The 22778-nt window shown below is 37.3% G+C and overlaps 1 protein-coding gene across 1 annotated transcript; it reads left to right on the forward strand.

Annotated features, from left to right (window-relative positions):
* Positions 1-256: 256 nt before the first annotated feature.
* Positions 257-1921, forward strand: LOC101016832 (taste receptor type 2 member 19-like; the record flags this gene model as incomplete). The annotated part of the gene is made up of 1 exon (XM_021923220.2): positions 257-1921. A coding segment is annotated over one exon (1020 nt), but the record flags the coding sequence as incomplete, so codon positions are not given.
* Positions 1922-22778: the final 20857 nt, after the last annotated feature.

Genomic DNA, 22778 nt, shown 5'->3' on the forward strand with positions numbered 1-22778 from the left:
GATGTGAAACGAGGAAAACATTGCAACACACGAAAGAGAATATGTCTTTATTTGCATGCTGGCAAACGAAAATTCAAGTTTCACTTCAACTTCAGTATGAATATTTCCAGTCTCTAACAAGAACAGACATTGAATAAATGAGTTAAGTTGAGCTGTTTGAAAATTAGAATGTTTTCCATAAATACATTATTGAATTCATCAATTAGCATAAATTTGTACTTTCTTGTTTGACACTGGTCACAATATTTGAAAGTAAAAAGAATGTTACTGCACATTCAGAAATCAGGTGCACATAAAATTTAAGGTCAGGATATTAAAGGAATCACAGCCAGTGTTGTTAAGCCTTCATTTTTTCTATCTTTTTGTCTGTTCAGACAAGATAACTTTTCTACCCATATTTTCCATTCTAGTAGTGGTTACGTTTGTTCTCGGAAATTTTGCTAATGGCTTCATAGCATTGGTAAATTCCATTGAATGGGTCAACAGACAAAAGATCTCCTCTGCTGACCAAATTCTCACTGCTCTGGCAGTCTCCAGAGTTGGTTTGCTCTGGGTAATATTATTACTTTGGTATGCAACTGTTTTGAATCCAGATTCATACAGTTTAGCAGTAAGAATTACTACTACCAATGCCTGGGCAGTAACCAACCATTTCAGCATCTGGGTTGCTACTAGCCTCAGCATATTTTATTTGCTCAAGATTGGCAATTTCTCCAACTTTATTTTTCTTCACCTAAAAAGGAGGATTAAGAGTATCATTCCAGTGATACTACTTGGGTCTTTGTTATTTTTGGTTTGTCATCTTGTTGTGGTAAACATGGATGGGAGTATGTGGACAAAAGAATATGATGGCAACGTGAGTTGGGAGATCAAATTGAGTGATTCAACGCACCTTTCAGATATGACTGTAACCACGCTTGCAAACTTAATACCCTTTATTCTGTCCCTGATATCTTTTCTGCTGTTAATTTGTTCTTTGAGTAAACATCTCAAGAAGATGCAGCTCCATGGCAAAGGATCTCCAGATCCCAACACCGAGGTCCACATAAAAACTTTACAAACTGTGATCTCCTTCCTCTTGTTACTTGCTATTTACTTTCTGTCCCTAATCACATCAATTTGGAATCTTAGGAGGAGGCTGCAGAAAGAACCTGTCCTCCTGCTCTGCCAAACTACTGCAATTATATATCCTTCATTTCATTCATTCACCCTAATTTGGGGAAGCAAGAAGCTAAAACAGACCTTTCTTTTGATTTTGTGTCAGAGTAGGTGCTGAGTGAAAGACCTGAAACTCTCAAATGTCTAGATTCACAAGTGGGACATCGTGTGTCTCCAAGAGAAAACAAACTGATGCTGTCTGGAATATTTTATGCTTTCTACTGGTTTTTCTGTATTGTATATTTTTGAGTAATTTCCAAAAGTATATCTAGAAAAGTCTTTTACCTAAAGTTAGTCTAAAAAGTATCTATATATGCATGTGTATGTGTATATGAAACACTGAAGAGAGAGTGACAATAACATAATCTTAATCATTTTTTATAAACTGCCAAATTATAGAAAATATAAGAAATTTTTCAGAATCATGAAGCCATGTGTATTTCACATATACATTTCATATTATCATATTTCATTTGAAAAATTTATCATCTCTATTTTTAATTGTTAAGAACTTGCAGCTTATTTCACAAAATCATTTCTCTTTTCCACTGTTATTTGTACCATACATAGGTACCATAGTGTGCTTAAACATGATTATTTTAACTTCTAGTTTTTTGGATGGTATGAGCATTCTATTCTAAATCAATAATGAGGTTTTATCCTTGGGGTAGTTTTTATTTCATAATGAATTCTAATTTTATGTTCAGTTTAAAGCAAACAATTATTGTTAGAAAACTGTGCACAAAATAAAATTCAAGAATGACAAATATATTTGAAATACATTTTGTATATGTCTACCATAATCAGTACTGAGGAATATTAGATTTTATACAAGTATGTGAACAACTGAGAAAAAAGTCATATCTGTAATAGGGATGAAGAAAGAAACACAATGCTGACCTCTTAAGTGCTGTCATAAGTCTCCATAAACAATCAGAAAAGTCATTTCTCCCAGTTTTTGAGGTAAAGAAAACCTTTTTGGAAATTGAGATCTGATACCAAATATTTCAATTTTTTTTTCCTAAACCATTTCAGAGTTCCTGAATTGCCAATTATCTCCACTATCTTCCACATTTAACATTCTTTTTAAACATCACATAAATGAACTCAAATCTTTGTTACTTGAAAAAATACTTAATGTAAAAATAGTATGGAAATTAGGAAAATCATTTGAATTATACATTCTACAAATGTTAAAATGACATCTATGAAATCTATGTATTGATGATAGGAAATGACTTAAATATATGTTTTATTATAATGTAGTTGCAAATAATGCAACTATCCTTCGTTTCATTCATTCATCTTAATTCAGGGAAGCAAGAAGCTAAAACAGACCTTTCTTTTGATTTTATGTCAGAGTAGGTGCTGAGTAAAAGACCTGAAACTCTCTCAAATCTCTAGATTCACAAGTGGGACATGGTGTGTCTCCAAGAGAACACAAAGTAAGAGAAAGTGTGTTGACATATTCAGTGATAGCAAGTTCTATTATAGGAAAAAGTGTATAACATCATTAAACAAGTTAATTCTATAGACTGTGTCAATTCTTGGAGTTATGAAATTTTAACAATGTTATCTAAACCTTGAGGTAAATCATCTTATTTAGTTATTTATTTGTTTATCATATATCTTTCTTGGTACAATAAAAGCACCATAAAAGCAGAGATCATGTAGATCTTGCTTACTGTTGACTCCCAGGACCTAAAAGATCGCATAAAAAATAGGTAGCCAAAAATATTTTGATGAACAAATAAATTAGTGAATACATGAATAAATTACATATATTGGGGTGGTGAACCAATGAAAATGAACCTCATCACAAAATCTACAGTTGCTTGAATTTTCCTGTTCTGGTTTCTGGTTGAGATTACAGGATTATCTAAGAAGAAGCATTTATCGGAGTAAAAGTGCGGCTATTCCATAATTGTAGGGGAAATATCACTATAATATAACCTTGATGCAGTTATATCTGATGAAAAACATGGAGACAAGGTGGAACATCAAAATCAGATGGCACCTACTACAATACCTACAAAAAAGCATATAACATATTTGTGGATGTTTTTATATATTTTCTCAATTGTGAATGATATATTTGTATTGTGATATTTCTAGCTAGTAATTATATAAAGAAATGGCATTTAAATTTTAAAAATTGAGTTAGTTATGAATTACCTTACTAAAATGTGATTTTTATATAATATTTTAAATATCCTTTCTAAATGAACATTTTAATTGCTATATTATAAAAGTTACAGAAAAGTGAATGAATAATAAATTATACCACTGAATGCATATCTTAGCTTTAGGGGTCTAGAACTAGAGCCAATGTCTGATAATAATGTGATAACATTTCTTTGGAAAGTAAGTCCAGGGCAGCAATGGCAGGGACACGTGGAAATTCAGGCAAGAGCACGTGGAAATTGAGGCAACAGCAGACGTGAAACAACGTGTTGGGATGCATTATAACAATGTGTTGTGTGTATGTGACTGTGTTGTGTCCATTTCACCACAAGGTGAGAGAGAGAGCATGGTGGTCATCAGATGCATGCACTTGGATCCCACTACTTTTCCAGAAAGCTGCAAGAGGAAACCACAGCCGCCATTAGTCCATGGAAGTGAGAGAGGAGGGAGAATATATCTGTTCAGCTGTCTTCTGTCTTCTATTTCCCATTGGCAAGGGTTTCCCTGAGGCAGAACCACCATCTCTGCTGTTCTGTTTTCCATCATCCGGTCCCTTGGTGGCTGTTATGAAAGACAGACCTCATGCCCACAGTGTGGTGTTCCATTCACGCCCCAATAGGAGGGATGGTAGGATGATCTAGATCAGGCAAGGTGGTGGCCTAGAGAATAAGAGACAGTTAAGGGAATCTGAGGAAGCACATGTTTGCGTCCAATACTGTCTACTCCTTGTACCACTCAGATTTGCTTATGTCTTCCAATCATGGCTGGCTTTATGGGCATATGATTTCCACAGTGGCACAGAGTCTTGTGCTTAGAGGTGCTCATGCTTAGAGGGGCAATGGTTAGTCTTCATATTGCCTGCTCTATTAGCAGCATTGAACCTGGTTTATTTGGGGGATGCTGCCCTCTTCTGATTTTATCATTGTTCACTGGGCACCTCTTCTCAATCTCCTTTGCTAGTTCTTTCTCTTGTCTCTAATCTTCTGCACCTGCTGTTTTGTTTTTGAGGCAGAGGGCACTCCTCTGCTGAAGAGGGAATGGTCTTACACTAATTCCCTAGGGGTTTTCGCTCCCCTCTCCTGTGGATTTGTCAGAGACTTGGACAGAGTCCTATAATGCCCACTATGCCTGCCTCTAGCATGTTTGAATTCTGCTGGATCATCTGGCGCAATGGGCAGAGCAGCTTGGGCCAGACCCTATATCTGCTATGGAACCCTTTTTTGTTCTGGGTTCCACTTGAGACCAGTAGCCTTTGGAAACTCCATTAGTGAGTCACAGCAATATCCTCAAATGAGGAATATGTTGACTCCAAAATCCCAATAGGTCCAAAAAACACTGTGCCTTTTTCTTAGTGAGAAGAATTATGTATCAGGAAACGAGCCATTTACTTTAAAAAGGATGTTTTGACACAAGGACCAGGAGCATTGGACCTCTAAAAACACCATCTATGTTATAAGTCGCTGAATCTTCTGAGGTTTATGTCTCTCTTCTAGGAACTTGCTACTTCTTCCTTATGAATACCAATTAAAGTAATATTATTAACATATTGAGTTAGTGTGATGTTTTGCAAAATGCCAATTAATCTGAAAACAGAAGTGACATAGCCCTAACATAAAACAGTGAAGCAGTGCTTTTCTTCTTACCACACCAAACAAATTGTTTTGATTTTCTCTCATAATGCGTGTAGATTAAAAAGCATTCACCAAATCAAAAACCACATACAAAGTGCCAGAAACCACGTTCTGCTCAGTGAAGGTACCACGTCCTAGAGAGCGTCTGCAAGTGCGATTAAGTTTATGCTAATGTGCATTCATCCTATAATCCATCTGATGTCGGCAGAGGCCAGATAGGCTAACTGAATAGGGATATAAAATGTACCAACCCCCTCAGTGTTCATTATCAAGAGGACTTAGGCTTCCTTTCAGTCGTTTATCTCTGCTTCCGTGAATTGGCTCAGTCCTGAGAACTGGCTGAGGGTCTTTGATTTGTCACATCAGAGGCTGATCTCAGGACTCAGCTTTTTCAACTCTTCTTTCCTCTTGGTTTATAGTCATTTAGCAAAGTATGAAGCCTCTTCAACTACTGGCCTATCAGCCTATTCCAATGAGTCTGTTGCTGTCACCACTCCATTAAATCTGACATTTGTTAAGATCACCAGTGAGTGCATGTTTCCAATGGTTAGTCTTCATGTTGCATGCTCTATTAGCAGCATTGAACATGATTTATTGGGGGGATGCTGCCATCTTCTGATTTTATCGTTGTTCACTGGGCACCTCTTCTCAATCTCCTTTGCTGGTTCTTTCTCTTGTCTCTAAACTGAAAATGTCACACTCCCCAGGCTCTCAATTCTTCAATCTTTAATCAATCAGGCTTGTTTTGTTGGTGATCTCATGCCTATCCTTACTGATAATGTAGTCAAATGGTTCGATAGAGAGGAATAAGGCTGATTATTCATTTATATATTCATATATATTATTTTAATATAGCAATGCAGATATTGGCAGATTAATACATGGGGGATTTTAATTATATAATGATCTACATATAATTATGTAATGATATAAGTGAAGAAATACATAGATAGAATTATGGTTTACTAACCCATTTTTGACTTCTTGCATTTTGTGCAATGTCTCAGTATCTGTTAGTATCTTATTTCTTAAGTTTTTTTCTCTATGATCAATTACTTATGAGTTAATTTTTGTGTACAGTATAAAATAAGGTTCTAAATTTATGGTTTATTTCCTTCTCTTTTTACTCCCACTTCTTAGGTAAGTTCCTCTAGTCATGGCCTTACTTATTTTCTGTGTGTTGATGATGCCAACATTTAATCTTTCAGCTGAGATCTCAATGCTGGTCTCCGGAAGCCTTTCTCTAATAGCCTATTTGACATCTTCATTTGGATGCCTAACAAGAACTTGAACTAACATGTCCAAATCAAAATACTGTTCTTCCCTCCAATTGTCAGAATTGTGTCTTCTATAGTCTTTCCCTCTTCTGATAATGACCACTTCAGACTTTCAGATGCTTAGACTAAAAAAATGGAGTCAACATTTTCTCTCTCAGAACTCATCTCTAAGGCATCAGCAAATTTTGTTGACTCTACCCTCAAAAACACAGAATCCAATCCCTTGTCTTGACTCTGCCATACTAAACTGCTGCATATCCTGCCAGAATATTTGCCATCAGCTTCTAATTATTCTTTCTAGGTCTGCACATCTTTTATCCTGATGTATTCTCAAGGCAGCAGCCAGAGAGAGCCTGCAAAAATGCAAATTTGATCATGCCATTCTTCTGCTCCAGATTTGTCAGTAGCTTTCATCTAATTCAGAGTAAAGGCCAAATCCTTACAAAGTCTTACAATCATTCGAATGATCTGATTAAAACACCAAACACCTGGCTCATCCCATGCTAGCAACACTGGCCTTTGTGTCACTTCTTGAATATGCCAAGCATTGCCTCAAGGACTTCATACTTGTGCCCCTTCTTCTTGGACTACTCTTTCTCAGATATCAACATTGAACATTATCACTCCTCAGATATCATTGAATCATTGAGGCCTCCAATACTACCTTATTTAAAAAGAAATCTCATTTCACTTTGCAGTTTTTTTTTTTCTTTTTTTTTAGCTTTCATTTTAGGTTCTGGGGTGCATGTGCAGGTTTGTTAAGTAAGTAAATTGCATGTCTCAGGCACTTCATGTACAGATTGTTTTGTCACTCGGGTGGTAAGCAGAGTATCCAATGATATCTCTTTTATCTTCACTCTACTCCTTTCCTCTGTTCACAAAGACCCTGGTGTCTGATGTTCCCTTATTTGTGCCCATATGTACTCAGTGTTTACCACCCGCTTATAACTGAGAGCATGTGGTATTTGTTTTCTGTTTCCGTGTTTGTTGGCTTAGGATAACGGCCTCCAGCTCCACCCATGTTACTACATCATCTTGTTGTTGTTGTTGTTTTTCCTACTGACTGCATAGTGTTCCATGGTGTATATGTACCATATTTTCTTTATCCAGTCTACTATTTATGGTCATTTAGGTTTATTCCCTGTCTTTGCTATTGTGAATAGTTCTGTCATGAATATTTGCATGCATGTGTCTTTATGGTAGAACAATTTATATTTCTTTGGATATATATCCAGTAATGGAATTGCTGGTTTGAATGGTAATTCTGTTTTAAGTTCTTTGGAAAATTGCTATACTGATTTCCACAATGGCCGGACTAATTTACCTTCTCACCAGTAGTGTGAAAGCATTCCCTTTCACCACAGTCTTGCCAGAATCTGTTGGTTTTTTTTTTTTTTTTTTTTTTTTTGAGTTTTTAGTAATAGCTATTCTGACTGGTATGAGATGGTATCTCATTGTGGCTTTGAATCACATTTCTTTAATGATTAGTTGTATTGAGCACTTTTTTCATGTTTGTTGGCTGTGTGTTTGTCTTCACTTGAAAATTGTTCATGTCCTTTATCAAATTTTTAATGGCGGTATTGTTTTTTGCTTGTAAATGTGAATTCCTTGTATGTTCCACATATTACGCCTTTGTCAGTTGTACAGTTTACAAAATAGTTTCTCCCATTCTGCAGGTTATCTGTTTACTCTGTTGATAGTTTCTTTTCTTGTGCAGAAGCTCTTCAGTTTAATTAGGTTCCACTTTTCAATTTTTGTTTTTGTTGCAATTGATTTTGGTGTCTTTGCCATGAACTCTTTGCCAGGTTCTATGTCCAGAATGGTATTTACTAGGTTATTATTCTGTGTTTTAAAAAAAACAGTTTTAGGTTTTACATTTTATTTAACCCAGCTTGCATTGATTTTTGTATATGTATAAGGAAGGTGTCCAGTTTCTATCTTCTGCACATGGCTATCCAGTTATCTCAGTACCATTTATAGAGTAGGGAGTCTCTCCTCCTTGCTTGTTTTTGTTAACTTTGTTGAAGATTAGATGGTTGTAGGTGGATGGCATTATTTTTGGGGTCTCTATTCTGTTCCCTTGGTCCACGTGCCTGTTTTTGTATCAGTACCATGCTGTTTTAGTTTCTGTATCCTTGTAGTATGGTTCAAAGTCAGGTAATGTTATACTTCCTGCTTTGTTCTTTTTGTTTGATATTGCCTTGGCTATTTGGGCTTTTTTTTAAAATTCACAATGAATTTTAAAATAACTTGTTTTTAATTTTGTGAAGAACATCAATGATAATTTGACAGGAATAGCACTGAATCTGTACATTGGTTTGGGCAGTATGGGCATTTAAACAGTATTGATTCTTCCCATCCATGAGCCTGGAATGTTTTCCCATTTGTCTGTGTCTTATCTGATTTAATTGAACAGTGTCTTGTAATACTCTTTGCAGAGATATTTCACCTCCCTGGTCAGCTATATTCCTATATATTTTATTTTTTGTGACTATTGTGAAAGGGATTGCCTTCTTGACTTTTCTCTGCTTGAATTTTGTTGATATAGGAATGCTACTAATTTTTGTACATTGATTTTTGTATCCTGGGAATTTGCTGAGTTTGTTTATCAGTCCAAGGAGGTTTTGGCCAGAGACTGTAGGGATTTCTAGATATAAAATCATAATATGTGCAAACAGGGATAATTTGTCTTCTTCTCTTCCTATTTGGATGCCTTTTATTTCTTTCTCTTCCTGATTGCTTTGACCAGGACTTCCAGTACTATCGAATAAGAGTGGTGAGAGAGGACACCCTTGTCTTGTTCCTGTTTTCAAGGGGTAATGCTTCCAATTTTGCCCATTTAGTATGATATTGGCTGTGGGTTTGTCATGGTTGGTTCTTATTATTGTGAAGTATATATCTTCAATGCCTAGTTCATTGAGAGATTTTAATATGAAGATATATTGAATTTTATTGAAAGTCTTTTCTGCATTTACTGAGATAATAATGTGGTTTTTGTTAGTTTTACTTAAGTGATGAATCACATTTATTGATTTACATATGTTTAACCAACCTTGTATCCCAGTGATAAAGCCTACTTGATTATGGTGGAATAGCTTTTTGATGTGCTGCTGGATTCATCTTACTAGCATTTTGTTGAGTATTTTTTTAATCTATGTTTATCAAGGATGTTTTCTTTTTCTATTGTGTCTCTGCCTGGTTTTGGTATCAGGATGATATTTGCCTTGTAGAGTGAGTTAGAGTGGAGTCTCCTTAGTTTTTTTGAGTAGGTTTAGTATGAATGGTACCAGTTCTTCTTTATACATGTGGTAGAATTCTGCTGAGAATCCATAAGGTCCTAGGCTTTGTTTGTTTGTTTGTTTGTTTGGTAGGCTTTCTATTACTCTTTCAATTTGGAATTTGTTATTGGTTTGCTCCGAGATTCAATTTCTTACTGATTCAATCTTGAGAGGTTGCATGTACACAGTAATTTATCCATTTCTTCTAGTTTTTCCAGCTTTTGGGCATAGAGGTATTGACAGTAGCTTGGTAGGATTGTTTGTACTTCAGTGGGGTCAATGGTAATACCCATTTTGTCATTTTTGATCGTGTTTATTTGGATCATCTCTCTTTTTTTCTTTATTAATCTGGTTAGGGGTCTATCATATTAATTTTATAAAAACATCAAATCCTGGATTCACTGACCATTTATATGTGTTTTTAAATCACAATTTCCTTCAGTTCAGCTCTGATTTTGGTTATTTATTGTCTTTTGCTAGCTTTGGCATTGGTTTGCTCTTGTTTGTTTAGTTTCTCTTGTGAAGTTAGGTTATTAATTTGAGATCATTCTAACTTTTTGATGTGGGTGTTTAGTGCTACAAACTTTCCTCTTAACACTGCCTTATCCATACCCCAGAGATTCTGGTATGTTGTATCTTTGTTCTCATTATGTTCAAAGAATTTATTGATTTCTGCCTTAATTTCAATATGTACCCAAAAGTCATTCAGGGAAGGCTGTTTAATTTCTATGTAATTATATGGTTTTAAGGTATTTTCTTAGTATTTATTTACATTTTTATTGTGCTGTGGTACAAGAATGTGGTTGGTATGATTTTCTCTGTTTTATATTTGCTAGGAATTGTTTTATGTTAGATCGTGTGGTTGATTTTAGATTATATGTCATACGCAGATGAGAAGAATGTGTATTCTGTTGTTTTGGGGTAAACTGTTTTGTGGATGTCTATTAGGTTCATTTGGTTAAATGTCTATTTCAGGTCCTGAATACCTTTGTTAGTTTTCTGCATTGATGTTCTGTCTAATGCTGTTGGTGGGGTGTTGAAATCTCTTACTATTATTGTGCGGTTTCCTTAATTTTTTAATAGGTCTGTGAGAATTTGCTTTATGAATCTGGGTTGGGTGCATATACATTTAGAATAGTCATGTCTTCTTGCTGAATTGAACCTTTTTCAATTATGTAATGCCCTTCTGTTTCTTTCTTGATCTTTGCTGGTTAAAGACAGTTTTGTATGAAATTAGATCATCAAGGTCAGGTGCCATGGCTCAGACTTGTAATACCAGTACTTTAGGAGCTGAGGTGGATGGATCACTTGACCCCAGGAGTTTGAGACTAGCCTGAGCAGCATGGCCAAATCCTGTCTCTATCAGGAAAAAAAATACAAAAATTAGCCAGTCATGGTGGTGCACACCTGTGGTCCCAGGTACTTGTAAGGCTGAGTTGGGAGGATTTCTTGAGACCAGGAGGTAGAGGTGGCAGTAGGCTGAGATTGCACCACTGCACTATGGCCTGGGCAACAGAGTGAGACCCTACTCAAAACAAACAATCAAACAAACAAAAAAACAAGAAAAAAAAAGAAAAGTTAGAATAGCAACCCTGCTTCTATTTTCCATTTGCTTGGTAGATTTTTCTCAGTCTTTTAAATTTGAGCTTTGGGTATCATTGCATGTAAGTGAGTCTCTTGAAGACACCATACCACTGCATCTTGCTTCTTTATCCAACTTGCCACTCTGTGCCTTTTAATTCAGGGGTTTAACCTGTTTACATTCAAGGTTAGTATTCATATGTGGGAATTTGATCCTTTCATCATGTTGTTAGCTGCTTATCATGCAGACTGGTTTCTGTGGTTACTTTATAGGATACTGGTCTATGTCCTTAAGTGTGATTTTGTTGTGGCCGATAATGGTCTTTCGTTTCTATGATTAGCAATCCATTCAGGACCTCTTGTGAGACAGGTCTGGTGGTAATGAAATTCCTTAACCTTTGTTTGTCTGAAAAAGATCCTATTTCTACTTCACTTACATGAAATTCTTGATTGGACATTCTTTTTCAAAAAGTTTCTGAATATGAACTCCCGTCTCTTCCTGATTGTAGAGTTTCTGCTAACAGGTCCCCTGTTAGCTCGATGCTGTCCCCTTTGTAGGTGACCTGCCCTTTCTCTCTAGCTGCCTATGGCATTTTTTCTTTCATTTTCACCTTGGAGAATCTGATGACTATGTGTCTTGGGTATAGTCTTCTTGTGTAGTATTTCGTAGGGGTTCTTAGCATTTCCTGAATTTGAATGCTGGCCTCTGTAGCAAGGTTGAGGAAAATTTTATGGACTATATCCTGAAATAGGATTTCCCAGTTATTTGCCTTCTATTATTCCTGTATTTCATGGATGCCAATGAGTCATGTATTTAGTCTCTTAACAAAATCTTATATTCTTGGAGGTTTTGTGCATTCTTCTTTATTATTTTTTTTTATTATTATTTTTCCCTGACTAATTTCAGAGAGCTGGTCTTGAGCTCTGAGATTCTTTCCCCAGCTGTGTTGATTCTGCTAACACTTGCATTTGTATTCTGAAATTCTTGAAGTGATGTTTTCAGCTCTATCAGATCAGTTGGAATTTTTCTTAAAATGACCATTTTGTCTTGTGTCTTCTGTATCATTTTATGGCATTCCTCAGAATCTTTGGATTGTGGTTTGACTTTCTGCTGAATCTCATTATCTTTGTTCCTATCCATGTTCTGAATCATATTTCTGCCTTTTCAGCCTGGGGGGGGAACTAGTGTGGTCATTTGGAGGCTTTTTGAGTTGCCACAGTTATTGTGCTGGTTCTTTCTCATCTCTGTGGGCTGATATTCTTCAGTCTTTGAAGTTGCCATTCTTTAGATTTTTTTTTTTTTTTTTCTGTTTTTATCTTCGTTGATGCACTTTGGGCTTTCACTGTGGATTCCATAAAATGAGTTTGTTTCTGGTAGATTTTTGGAGGGCCAAGGTTTCTAACTCTAAATCTGGGGTCTAGTTTTGGACCCTGGACTTTGTTCTCTAGCCCGTCAACATTGGGAATCTGCTGTGCTGGAAGGGCCATTGCGTTCCTGAATTGCTGGCCACAGCACTCTGAAGGGAGGTACCAGCCAAAGCTCTTCATTGAATAGTGACAGTGTAATGCAAGCTTGTTAACACATGCCAGCACCAGCAGTGTGGCAAGGTATGGGCTCTTGGATTAGGATGTGTTGCAGGCTGGCCCAAGGCCAGCTTCCATGTGGGCATTGGCAGTAGCCTAAATTCATCTTTATACATGTGGGTATTTTCTCAACTAATTAGTTGAGAAAAATGATTAATTCCTGTTGAATTGCAATGGTGTGATTTTAAAAATCAGCTGACCATGAATGTCATTACTAATTTCCAGACTCTCAATTGTGTTTCATTGTTCTTTTGTCTCTCATGATGCAGTTACCACACTGTCTTGATTTAGTCCAGTAAACTTGTAGTAAACTTTGAAATTAGAAACTAATCCTCCAAATTTGTATTTTAAAAAATTATTTTATTGGCCTAATCACTTGGCATTTCCAGGTGTATTTTTGGAGTAGTTTTACATTTTCTGCAGAAAAAAGCTTTCTGTGATGTGATAAGGATTGCTTTATAAATTGCTCTTCACACATAAAGACTCTTCTTGTGCTGGATTTCAGTTCAGATGGTCCTTATTGCTTGCAAGCTCTTTGATGAATACACACACAATTTTGGCCTTTTATTTACCTTATCCTTGTTGTTGCAGAAGGACATCTTGCTTTCTGGAACCTACTATATCTATTCAAAAGTGGAAGTTTTCACAGGTAACTTCTACATATCAAGTAACATAGAATCAAATAAAAAACTAGCAGTCCTTGTTTCCTGTCTGAACCAGACAGGTGAAATTGAAATTAGTTATACAAGTGTGTACTAACTCTTCATAAAGACTATCCAAAGAGGGTATTATTATCATCTGCATTTAACAGATGGCTATCCTAAGGCTGATAGTTGTTGTAAAATAGATTCTCAGATCATACCTATATGAAGCAGAGAACCTGATTTCCTGTCCTGGCAGTCTGACTCCAAGATCCTTTCTTAGAAACAATTATGCTGTAAAAACTTAAAATGAATAAAACCCAACATGGGATACTGATTTTAACATCCGTTAGTCTTAAACCATTAAATAATAAAAAATAAGTTAAAATGAAAGAAAAATATCCAAATAATCGTATACAGAGAAGTCAATATTCTTCAATCGAAAACACTTTTTTTAAGTGCTCAAAGAATATTTGCAGAAGTGCTGAATATTTAATTAATTAATATTTGAATATCAAATTGACTTACGAGAATGAATTCCTTAAAGGCCTAAGGATGAGAGATCAGTTCGATAAATATTGAAAACGGGCTGAAAATTCTGAGTGGGAAAATAGGGCCATTTCTTTTTTTTTTTTTTTTTTTTTTAAATTTATTTATTATTATTATACTTTAAGTTGTAGGGTACATGTGCATAACATGCAGGTTTGTTACATATGTATACTTGTGCCATGTTGGTCTGCTGCACCCATCAACTCGTCATTTACATCAGGTATAACTCCCAATGCAATCCCTCCCCCCTCCCTCCTCCCCATGATAGGCCCCGGTGTGTGATGTTCCCCTTCCCGAGTCCAAGTGATCTCATTGTTCAGTTCCCACCTATGAGTGAGAACATGCGGTGTTTGGTTTTCTGTTCTTGTGATAGTTTGCTAAGAATGATGGTTTCCAGCTGCATCCATGTCCCTACAAAGGACGCAAACTCATCCTTTTTTATGGCTGCATAGTATTCCATGGTGTATATGTGCCACATTTTCTTAATCCAATCTGTCACTGATGGACATTTGGGTTGATTCCAAGTCTTTGCTATTGTGAATAGTGCTGCAATAAACATACGTGTGCATGTGTCTTTATAGCAGCATAATTTATAATCCTTTGGGTATATCCCCAGTAATGGGATGGCTGGGTCATATGGTACATCTAGTTCTAGATCCTTGAGGAATCGCCATACTGTTTTCCATAATGGTTGAACTAGTTTACAATCCCACCAACAGTGTAAAAGTGTTCCTATTTCTCCACATCCTCTCCAGCACCTGTTGTTTCCTGACTTTTTAATGATCGCCATTCTAACTGGTGTGAGATGGTATCTCATTGTGGTTTTGATTTGCATTTCTCTGATGGCCAGTGATGATGAGCATTTTTTCATATGTCTGTTGGCTGTATGAATGTCCTCTTTTGAGAAATGTCTGTTCATATCCTTTGCCCACTTTTTGATGGGGTTGTTTGTTTTTTTCTTGTAAATTTGTTGGAGTTCTTTGTAGGTTCTGGATATTAGCCCTTTGTCAGATGAGTAGATTGCAAAAATTTTCTCCCATTCTGTAGGTTGCCTGTTCACTCTGATGGTAGTTTCTTTTGCTGTGCAGAAGCTCTTTAGTTTAATGAGATCCCATTTGTCAATTTTAGCTTTTGCTGCCGTTGCTTTTGGTGTTTTAGACATGAAGTCTTTGCCCATGCCTATGTCCTGAATGGTACTACCTAGGTTTTCCTCTAGGATTTTTATGGTATTAGGTCTAACATTTAAGTCTCTAATCCATCTTGAATTAATTTTCGTATAAGGAGTAAGGAAAGGATCCAGTTTCAGCTTTCTACTGATGGCTAGCCAATTTTCCCAGCACCATTTATTAAATAGGGAATCCTTTCCCCATTTCTTGTTTTTCTCAGGTTTGTCAAAGATCAGATGGCTGTAGATGTGTGGTATTATTTCTGAGGACTCTGTTCTGTTCCATTGGTCTATATCTCTGTTTTGGTACCAGTACCATGCTGTTTTGGTTACTGTAGCCTTGTAGTATAGTTTGAAGTCAGGTAGCGTGATGCCTCCAGCTTTGTTCTTTTGACTTAGGATTGTCTTGGAGATGCGGGCTCTTTTTTGGTTCCATATGAACTTTAAAGCAGTTTTTTCCAATTCTGTGAAGAAACTCATTGGTAGCTTGATGGGGATGGCATTGAATCTATAAATTACCTTGGGCAGTATGGCCATTTTCACGATATTGATTCTTCCTATCCATGAGCATGGTATGTTCTTCCATTTGTTTGTGTCCTCTTTTATTTCACTGAGCAGTGGTTTGTAGTTCTCCTTGAAGAGGTCCTTTACATCCCTTGTAAGTTGGATTCCTAGGTATTTGATTCTCTTTGAAGCAATTGTGAATGGAAGTTCATTCATGATTTGGCTCTGTGTTTGTCTGTTATTGGTGTATAAGAATGCTTGTGATTTTTGCACATTAATTTTGTATCCTGAGACTTTGCTGAAGTTGCTTATCAGCTTAAGGAGATTTTGGGCTGAGACAATGGGGTTTTCTAAATATACAATCATGTCATCTGCAAACAGGGACAATTTGACTTCTTCTTTTCCTAACTGAATACCCCTGATTTCTTTCTCTTGCCTAATTGCCCTAGCCAGAACTTCCAACACTATGTTGAATAGGAGTGGTGAGAGAGGGCATCCCTGTCTTGTGCCAGTGTTCAAAGGGAATTTTTCCAGTTTTTGCCCATTCAGTATGATATTGGCTGTGGGTTTGTCATAAATAGCTCTTATTATTTTGAGGTACGTTCCATCAATACCAAATTTATTGAGCGTTTTTAGCATGAAGGGCTGTTGAATTTTGTCAAAAGCCTTTTCTGCATCTATTGAGATAATCATGTGGTTCTTGTCTTTGGTTCTGTTTATATGCTGGATTATGTTTATTGATTTGCGAATGTTGAACCAGCCTTGCATCCCAGGGATGAAGCCCACTTGATCATGGTGGATAAGCTTTTTGATGTGCTGCTGAATCCGGTTTGCCAGTATTTTATTGAGGATTTTTGCATCGATGTTCATCAGGGATATTGGTCTAAAATTCTCTTTTTTTGTTGTGTCTCTGCCAGGCTTTGGTATCAGGATGATGTTGGCCTCATAAAATGAGTTAGGGAGGATTCCCTCTTTTTCTATTGATTGGAATAGTTTCAGAAGGAATGGTACCAACTCCTCCTTATACCTCTGGTAGAATTCAGCTGTGAATCCATCTGGTCCTGGACTTTTTTTGGTTGGTAGGCTATTAATTATTGCCTCAATTTCAGAGCCTACTATTGGTCTATTCAGGGATTCAACTTCTTCCTGGTTTAGTCTTGGAAGAGTGTAAGTGTCCAGGAAATTATCCATTTCTTCTAGGTTTTCCAGTTTATTTGCGTAGAGGTGTTTATAGTATTCTCTGATGGTAGTTTGTATTTCTGTGGGGTCGGTGGTGATATCCCCTTTATCATTTTTTATTGCGTCGATTTGATTCTTCTCTCTTTTCTTCTTTATTAGTCTTGCTAGTGGTCTGTCAATTTTGTTGATCTTTTCAAAAAACCAACTCCTGGATTCATTGATTTTTTGGAGGGTTTTTTGTGTCTCTATCTCCTTCAGTTCTGCTCTGATCTTAGTTATTTCTTGCCTTCTGCTAGCTTTGGAATGTGTTTGCTCTTGCTTCTCTAGTTCTTTTAATTGCGATGTTAGAGTGTCAATTTTTGATCTTTCCTGCTTTCTCTTGTGGGCATTTAGTGCTATAAATTTCCCTCTGCACACTGCTTTAAATGTGTCCCAGAGATTCTGGTATGTTGTATCTTTGTTCTCATTGGTTTCAAAGAACATCTTTATTTCTGCCTTCATTTCGTTATGTACCCAGTAGTCATTCAGGAGCAGGTTGTTCAGTTTCCATGTAGTTGAGCGGTTTTGATTGAGTTTCTTAGTCCTGAGTTCTAGTTTGATTGCACTGTGGTCTGAGAGACAGTTTGTAATAATTTCTGTTCTTGTACATTTGCTGAGGAGTGCTTTACTTCCAATTACGTGGTCAATTTTGGAATAAGTACGATGTGGTGCTGAGAAGAATGTATATTCTGTTGATTTGGGGTGGAGAGTTCTATAGATGTCTATTAGGTCTGCTTGCTGCAGAGATGAGTTCAATTCCTGGACATCCTTGTTAACTTTCTGTCTCGTTGATCTGTCTAATGTTGACAGTGGAGTGTTGAAGTCTCCCATTATTATTGTATGGGAGTCTAAGTCTCTTTGTAAGTCTCTAAGGACTTGCTTTATGAATCTGGGTGCTCCTGTATTGGGTGCATATATATTTAGGATAGTTAGCTCTTCCTGTTGAATTGATCCCTTGACCATTATGTAATGGCCTTCTTTGTCTCTTTTGATCTTTGATGGTTTAAAGTCTGTTTTATCAGAGACTAGGATTGCAACCCCTGCTTTTTTTTGTTCTCCATTTGCTTGGTAAATCTTCCTCCATCCCTTTATTTTGAGCCTATGTATGTCTCTGCGTGTGAGATGGGTCTCCTGGATACAGCAGACTGATGGGTCTTGACTCTTTATCCAGTTTGCCAGTCTGTGTCTTTTCATTGGAGCATTTAGTCCATTTACATTTAAGGTTAAGATTGTTATGTGTGAACTTGATCCTGCCATTATGATATTAACTGGTTATTTTGCTCGTTAGTTGATGCAGTTTCTTCCTAGCCTCGATGGTCTTTACATTTTGGCATGTTTTTGCAATGGCTGGTACCGGTTGTTCCTTTCCATGTTGAGTGCTTCCTTCAGGGTCCCTTGTAAGGCAGGCCTAGTGGTGACAAAATCTCTAAGCATTTGCTTATCTGTAAAGGATTTTATTTCTCCTTCACTTATGAAACTTAGTTTGGCTGGATATGAAATTCTGGGTTGAAAATTCTTTTCTTTAAGAATGTTGAATATTGGCCCCCACTCTCTTCTGGCTTGTAGAGTTTCTGCCGAGAGATCTGCTGTTAGTCTGATGGGCTTCCCTTTGTGGGTAACCCGACCTTTCTCTCTGGCTGCCCTTAAGATTTTTTCCTTCATTTCAACTTTGGTGAATCTGGCAATTATGTGTCTTGGAGTTGCTCTTCTCGAGGAGTATCTTTGTGGCGTTCTCTGTATTTCCTGGATTTGAATGTTGGCCTGCCCTACTAGGTTGGGGAAGTTCTCCTGGATGATATCCTGAAGAGTGTTTTCCAACTTGGTTCCATTTTCCCCCTCACTTTCAGGCACCCCAATCAGACGGAGATTTGGTCTTTTTACATAATCCCATACTTCTTGCAGGCTTTGTTCATTTCTTTTTCTTCTTTTTTCTTTTGGTTTCTCTTCTCGCTTCATTTCATTCATTTGATCCTCAATCGCTGATACTCTTTCTTCCAGTTGATCGAGTCGGTTACTGAAGCTTGTGCATTTGTCACGTATTTCTCGTGTCATGGTTTTCATCTCTTTCATTTCATTTATGACCTTCTCTGCATTAATTAGTCTAGCCGTCAATTCTTCCACTTTTTTTTCAAGATTTTTAGTTTCTTTGCGCTGGGTACGTAATTCCTCCTTTAGCTCTAAGAAATTTGATGGACTGAAGCCTTCTTCTCTCATCTCGTCAAAGTCATTTTCCGTCCAGCTTTGATCCGTTGCTGGCGATGAGCTGCGCTCCTTTGCCGGGGGAGATGTGCTCTTATTTTTTGAATTTCCAGCTTTTCTGCCCTGCTTTTTCCCCATCTTTGTGGTTTTATCTGCCTCTGGTCTTTGATGATGGTGATGTACTGATGGGGTTTTGGTGTAGGTGTCCTTCCTGTTTGATAGTTTTCCTTCTAACAGTCAGGACCCTCAGCTGTAGGTCTGTTGGAGATTGCTTGAGGTCCACTCCAGACCCTGTTTGCCTGGGTATCAGCAGCAGAGGCTGCAGAAGATAGAATATTTCTGAACAGCGAGTGTACCTGTCTGATTCTTGCTTTGGAAGCTTCCTCTCAGGGGTGTACTCCACCCTGTGAGGTGTGGGGTGTCAGACTGCCCCTAGTGGGGGATGTCTCCCAGTTAGGCTACTCAGGGGTCAGGGACCCACTTGAGCAGGCAGTCTGTCCGTTCTCAGATCTCAGCCTCCGTGTTGGGAGATCCACTGCTCTCTTCAAAGCTGTCAGACAGAGTCGTTTGCGTCTGCAGAGTTTTCTGCTGCTTTGTTGTTGTTGTTGTTGTTGTTGTTGTGTAGCTGTGCCCTGTCCCCAGAGGTGGAGTCTACAGAGACAGGCAGGTTTCCTTGAGCTGCTGTGAGCTCCACCCAGTTGGAGCTTCCCAGCAGCTTTCTTTACCTACTTAAGCCTCAGCAATGGCGGGCGCCCCTCCCCCAGCCTCGCTGCTGCCTTGCCGGTAGATCACAGACTGCTGTGCTAGCAATGAGGGAGGCTCCGTGGGTGTGGGACCCTCCCGGCCAGGTGTGGGATATGATCTCCTGGTGTGCCTGTTTGCTTAAAGCGCAATATTGGGGTGGGAGTTACCCGATTTTCCAGGTGTTGTGTGTCTCAGTTCCCCTGGCTAGGAAAAGGGATTCCCTTCCCCCTTGCGCTTCCCAGGTGAGGCGATGCCTCGCCCTGCTTCAGCTCTCGCTGGTCGGGCTGCAGCAGCTGACCAGCACCGATCGTCCGGCACTCCCCAGTGAGATGAACCCAGTACCTCAGTTGAAAATGCAGAAATCACCGGTCTTCTGTGTCGCTGGCGCTGGGAGTTGGAGACTGGAGCTGTTCCTATTCGGCCATCTTGCTCCGCCTCAATAGGGCCATTTCAACCTGCATGACATCCCTAAAGTTTATTTTTCATTTTGGAAACTGTAGGACAAAAACTATTCCCATTCATGTGGGGTGTGTATATATGTGTATGGGTGTATATGTCTTCCCAAGAAAATCTTGAATGCTTTTGAGAGGAAAAATTTAGATTCTGTTTACATGTATCTGGTATTGAGAAAAATAAATTAACAGCAGTCATGATACAAGTTATGATTAAGCTTCCTTCAGAAATTTAGACATCCAATATACGATCTATGTATTGGGTTTAAAAATTTCCATAGCAAGTCATGTTGCTGAACACAAATTATGGCTACACAAGGAAAATATTGCAAAACAATGAAAGAGAATATGTCTTCATTTGCATGCTGGCGAATAAGAAATCAGCTTTTACTTCAAAATTATTATGAAAAAATGTCAGCCTATTGCAAGACGAGACTTTGTTTAAATAGTAGTTAATTTGAGCTGTTTTGAAAATTACATGTTTTCCATAAAGACAGCATTGAACTCATCCATTAGTATGCCCCAGTGCTTTCCTGTTTGGCACTGGTCCCAGAATTTAATTTAGAAGAACCAAGAATTTTACTGCACATTCGGAAATCAGGATCGCATAGAGTTTAAGATCAAGACCTTAAAGGGAATCATGACCATTGATATTAGGCTTGCCCTTTTTTTTTTTTTTTTGAGACGGAGTCTCGCTCTGTCGCCCAGGCTGGAGTGCAGTGGCCGGATCTCGGCTCACTACAAGCTCCGCCTCCCGGGTTCACGTCATTCTCCTGCCTCAGCCTCCCGAGTAACTGTGACTACAGGCGCCCGCCACCTCGGCCGGCTAGTTTTTTTGTATTTTTTTTTTCAGTAGAGACGGGGTTTCACCGTGTTAGCCAGGATGATCTCGATCTCCTGACCTCGTGATCCCCCCTTCTCGGCCTCCCAAAGTGCTAGGATTACAGGCTTGAGCCACCGCGCCCGGCCTAGGCTTGCCCTTTTTTAATGTGTGTTTGCTCAGACATGGGAAGTTAACTACCAATCATTTTTTTCTATACTAGTAATGATAGAATTTGCATTTTCCTATGATGCCCATATTAAATGTATAATCATTTTAGTATTTTAACACTTTTTTCATGAGTTCTTTCAAGGGTTGTTAAACAATTTAAACAACCTAATTTTCCCTTATGATATGCTGATAACTAATCATATTTTCACAAAGTCATTTGACACAATGTTTCATTTAAGAAAATATCTCTGGTATAACTCTACTTGCTGATAACAAAAGAGAATTTGAAACTTCAAGAAAAAAGATTAGAAAAGTTAATAATGCAATATGAATAAGTATATATAATTTATTCTTAAGAAATGTATGTGAAATCAGAGTCATAGAATGAAAAAAGAGTAATCTGTAATTTTTAAACTAAAGTTGCATTTCAAATGTGAATAAAAAAGTATTGTAAAATGTTCAATAATATTTTATATAAATATAAAAGTTCAAAAATTATTCTGGTGTTTCTAATTTTGAAAAGGACATGAAGCACTGAAAATTTTCAGACACTTCTCTTAGGATTATCAATTGAAAGAATTTCTTTGAGCATGACGTTATCTGATTATGATGGAGGATCACCTCATAAGAACCAATATTCGTACTCCTACTCAAATACAGATGAAAAAAGTGCATATCACTTTGTTTGAACAGCTAAAGTTGAGAAGTCTCCCAAATGACCATCAGTGATAAAATGATAAATAAATTATGGCATACTCAAACAGTCGAGTACTGTACAGCAATCAAAAAGCAAACCAGAGTGACATGTTTACAAAGAATTTACATAGCAAAGAAAATGAACAAATTTGAGCTAAATAGATAATATTCACAGATGTGAGAGGAATTACTAATGTCGAAAAAACATTCAATTTAAGTCAATTTATATGAAGTTTTCAAAAATATATTTTTAATACATTGTAATTTATTACATGTGTGGTAAAACTCTAAAATGAAATGTATGAGTGATTATCATAACAATTGGAATAGTTGGAAGGAAGAAAACTAAAGGGAAACGATATCAACAAGAAGGTATATATGGGGAGTGTCTGGATTTTTGGCAAATTTTATTTTTTGGCCAAGGTGTGGTAAACATGGGAGATACATTTGTAATTGTTTTCTCTAACTGTGCATTTAGGTTTTATTACTTTCCATAACTGTGTTATGTTCCACAATAGTAAAAATATTTAAAAATCAGAAAATAAAGTAAAATAATAAATAAAAAATTAAGCCGAAACTACATATGTGCATAGATACAATGGTATTATAATTATTGTGGTTTTCCTTAACAAAGAAGAATAGTGCGTTGCAGCAGTAAGAAATACAAGCTAAAATTATAAGCTTTTCTTTAAATTAATTTTAAAAAGAAAATACGTGCTAGAAGTGTGAATTTAAATTCTTAATGCTAATCTTGGGCAGAGCCTTCAGGAGCAAGTGAAACCCTCTATGCCATTGCCTCCACAGTGGAACTGCTCTTGCCACTCTTGGACTAACGAAGGAGCAACGGTCTTAAGTGCCTTATTCATACCTCCAACAAGATGTAGTCAACCCAATGAGAGAAGCCCACTTAGACTCCCATGGGTCCC

Source organism: Papio anubis, chromosome 9, assembly GCF_008728515.1.
Source record: "Papio anubis isolate 15944 chromosome 9, Panubis1.0, whole genome shotgun sequence".
NCBI lineage: Eukaryota > Metazoa > Chordata > Mammalia > Primates > Cercopithecidae > Papio > Papio anubis.